The 3,535-nt window shown below is 42.6% G+C and overlaps 1 protein-coding gene across 1 annotated transcript in view; it reads left to right on the top strand.

The window, feature by feature from the left end:
- Positions 1–3,535, top strand: part of LOC100533376 (noninactivating potassium channel) — a gene marked incomplete in the record, with an annotated part of 91,110 nt that overhangs the window by 76,488 nt on the left and 11,087 nt on the right. The window contains 2 exon segments of the mRNA NM_001204664.1: positions 722–859; positions 3,281–3,361. Of these exon segments, the coding sequence (NP_001191593.1) occupies positions 722–859; positions 3,281–3,361 (219 nt within the window).

Genomic DNA, 3,535 nt, shown 5'->3' with positions numbered 1-3,535 from the left:
CATCATCATCATCATCATCATCATCATCATCATCATCATCATCATCATCATCAAGTTCCAGATCTGCGGCAGACATCGGCGATCTTGGTTCTCCATTCATTCCTTTGCTCGGAAGCTCTTAAAAAAGCTACGTTACCCTGATCTTTCCCTGTTACCCATCTGTTTAGGTTCTCTTAGTAGATTGCTCTGGGCCTACCCTTGCCTCGTTTGCCTTCAATTTCGCCAGTGAGAGCAAGATGTTCAAGACCTTTAAGTCTATGCAGGTGTCCCAAAAACTGCTCTTGTCTTTTCCTGATTGTTTTTAACATTGAGCGTCCCACTGGGGCTTCATCAAGTACTACCTCATTTGATTTCTTTTCCTTCCACGATATTCCCAGCTGTCTCCTAAGATTTTGATCACTATTTCAGTATACTCCACTTTTCAATCATTGTCGTTTATGTTCATTTAAGATAATAACAATGGGTGGTGGAGGGCGCCACTGGTAGGTCCTACCTCTTTATACTTTCAAGTCTGTTGTTTCTGTCTGTCTGTCTGACATTTTCCCAGCACTGATGACCATTATTGTGTCGATATACTTCTCTTTACTCAAACAAATAAACAAGATAACGACAGCGAAATTCAATGCTTTTAACAATAGTTGTTTACATCCATGACCATGTGTCCAGGTATCTTCACTATTCATTTATTGCCATACTTACACTTTGTCACATTTTGTTTCAGATATACGGTGTTACGTCGTTCTTGTTTGTCGTCACCTCAATAGCAGGCTTTTGCCTGGAGACTCTCCCAGAGCTAAGACCCAAGTTCTTGAACGTGACAACTGAGTGCGAAGGAGGCCATTCCAGGGAACTGGGCCGGGTATGTGATCTCGTTCTTTTCTATTCTGCGTTGTTTCATTCTGGTTACTTACTTAATTGGTTGAAGAACAGGCGTCATTGCAGACGGCACAATGCCATAGCTGCTCCTCCCTCCTCTCCAGGATCCATGAAAGGGTCTGCCTGCTGATCGTGCCAGTTAACAGCTGGTTGGATATTCTTCTGGCCATTCCACGCAGGTCGTGGTCTCTCCCCGACCCTCTAGAGACACCAGCTTTCCTTAGTCTATCCATTGTGTGTGAAGTGGTGCCTTCATCCTCTCTGTGGTCGTTGAACCATACTGTCAATGCTGCCTTGACTGTTGGTAGATCTAATTGCATGTTGCCGCCAATCTCAGCCTGGCCGGCTAGCTTATCAGCACATTCATTCTGATATTGATATGGATACATTTCCCTTACCGGCGTCAGTGGTGCGAGGTTACCAGGCGTTGCACCTTTGCACGCAGAAGAAATTTGTTCGGTTTTCATATAGGGAGAGTTTGTTTGTTGTTGTTTTTCAAGTTTCTGCTCATGTCTGCAGTGAAATTATATTAGTCTCAACACGGGCTAGCCCTGACAGGCATGGACGAAGCAGCCCGCTTTTTAATTACATGATTTACATTGGAAATATGAAAATATGAGGGCGCAGAACGTTACAATTATAATTACAACCCACTGGTACAGTATTAACTCCTTTCCTCTTTCTCTGATAGCGCAGAGTCAAATGGATGGAGAGCCAAAAAATCATCAGTCTTCCTTAGCTCGTGTGTGCCTCATTTTGGGGTATGGGCCAATGTGGCCGGCTTTACAGTTCAGCAAGATAAGGTCGGTGGCCTAGTGGTTAGGCTACGGGACTTGCGTGAGGTTGCGGGTTCTGGGGTTCGAGCCATGGGCCCGACGTTGTGTCCTTGGGAAAGGCACTTTACACAAATTTTCCCCACTTCACCTAGGTGAAAATGGCTACCAGCCATAGACAGTGAAAGATCGTGTCAGTTTGATAGTGTTTGAGCGCTTAACCAGCTGCTTGCACTGTATGCTTCCCGAGAAACTGAGAATGTTTCTGAGTGTTCTATGGTCTGCTGGGGTAATAATATAGTATAAAGCGCATAGAGTTTGCTTTCGAGTGGGGACATGAGCTATGCAAATGCTGTTTATTATCTATTATTTATTATTGTAACAACTGAGCTAACTGTTCGCCCTTCTTCTACAAGTCCCTACCTGATAGAGCTTTAGGTATAGTCAGCACAGTGTTCTGTTCTTCAAGCACAACGCTAGTATCCATTGATGTTGGTCAACATTGAGCTTTGTTCTATTAACAGTGTGTATTCCTGGTTGCGAAAGGCTGGATTAGGAGTAAGATCAGACGATTTAATTAGTGAGCTTGTAGACAACTTGGCATTTGGGTTTTTCTTCAGCATTCTAAGCTTTCTCCTGGCCATTCTCCAAGGTATTCAAACGTTTGAATTTTTTCCCAAGCACTTCTATCGAATGACGCCATCGTCGTTGGGTATGAGACAAACTAAACAGTACTATTAATAAGTCATTTATTTTGGCACCATTATGGTGGGATTTCCCAACTGTTTATCATTGACCTTTCTAAAATGCATTTCCTCTCCGCCCAGTTGGCCCACTATCAGCTCGGTAGGTACCATGCTAGACTACAAAGCAGACGGACCTGATTCGAATCTCCCCAATGGGATGATATGAACTTTGGTTGTGTTGGGGGACTTTTGGCTCGGTCCTATCACAGACGAACGTAAAAGTCGAAGGCTGTGCTTGTTAAACTTGTAGTGCTGAAAGGGGTGTTAAACCTATAGATAATTGTGTATTATATTTTTTAGCCCAGTGTTCTTGGTGCCATTATCTTTGGAATGAGCTATGGTGTGTCTAGTAGGGAGATATACGCCAGTTAAGAGCAATAAACATTATATACTCACAGTTCGATATGTGAGGCATCCGGGTGAAATCAGGCGCTCGTCAAAATAATGAAATCGAAGATATCGGCATTTCCCCCCAGTTTGACATTTGTTTTCTTCTAATTTTTTACTTTTTTTTGGCTCAGCATCTTTTATGTCCATTTGAAAACATATTTCTTTGCGGATTTTATTGAAGAAAATTAATTTAAGTCAGAACAAATGTAGATGTTCAGTTTTTAAGGTCTCTCAAGCTTTGAAATCAACCATCTTTGGCCGCCATTTTCTCGCTAATTTTACATTTGAAAACAGGCAACCCGAACCTCCTTCAAACGTAAATACCTCGACGTCTATTCAAGATAGGCGTGTATATTTTTCATCAAAAGATGATTTTATGAACAAGCTTTAAGATGGTGGTACCAATAACTACAGATGCCACAAAACTGACGAGCGCCTGATTCTACCATGTCGTGACAGATATGCTCATTGCCTTTTTTTGTCTTTGCTTATCAGGTGATGACGTCCCACGAGGCCTTGAATACGTTGGACATCATATGTACTGTGTTCTTCACTTTGGAACTAATACTCAGGTTTCTGTCCCTCTATGTCTGTCTATCTGTCTGTCTATTTGTCTGTCTGCCTGTCTGTCTGTCTGTTTGTCTGTCTGTCTATCTGTTTGTCTGTCTGTGTGTCTGCTGTCTGTCTATCTGTCAGTCTCTCTCTCTCTTTCTTTCTCTCTCTCTCTCTCTCTCTCTCTCTCTCTCTCTG

The sequence above is a fragment of the Aplysia californica genome, unplaced genomic scaffold (assembly GCF_000002075.1).
Source record: "Aplysia californica isolate F4 #8 unplaced genomic scaffold, AplCal3.0 scaffold00285, whole genome shotgun sequence".
Classification (NCBI taxonomy): domain Eukaryota; kingdom Metazoa; phylum Mollusca; class Gastropoda; order Aplysiida; family Aplysiidae; genus Aplysia; species Aplysia californica.
The sequence above is the reverse complement of the archived record's forward strand: the minus strand, read 5'-3'. Positions and strand labels throughout refer to the sequence as shown.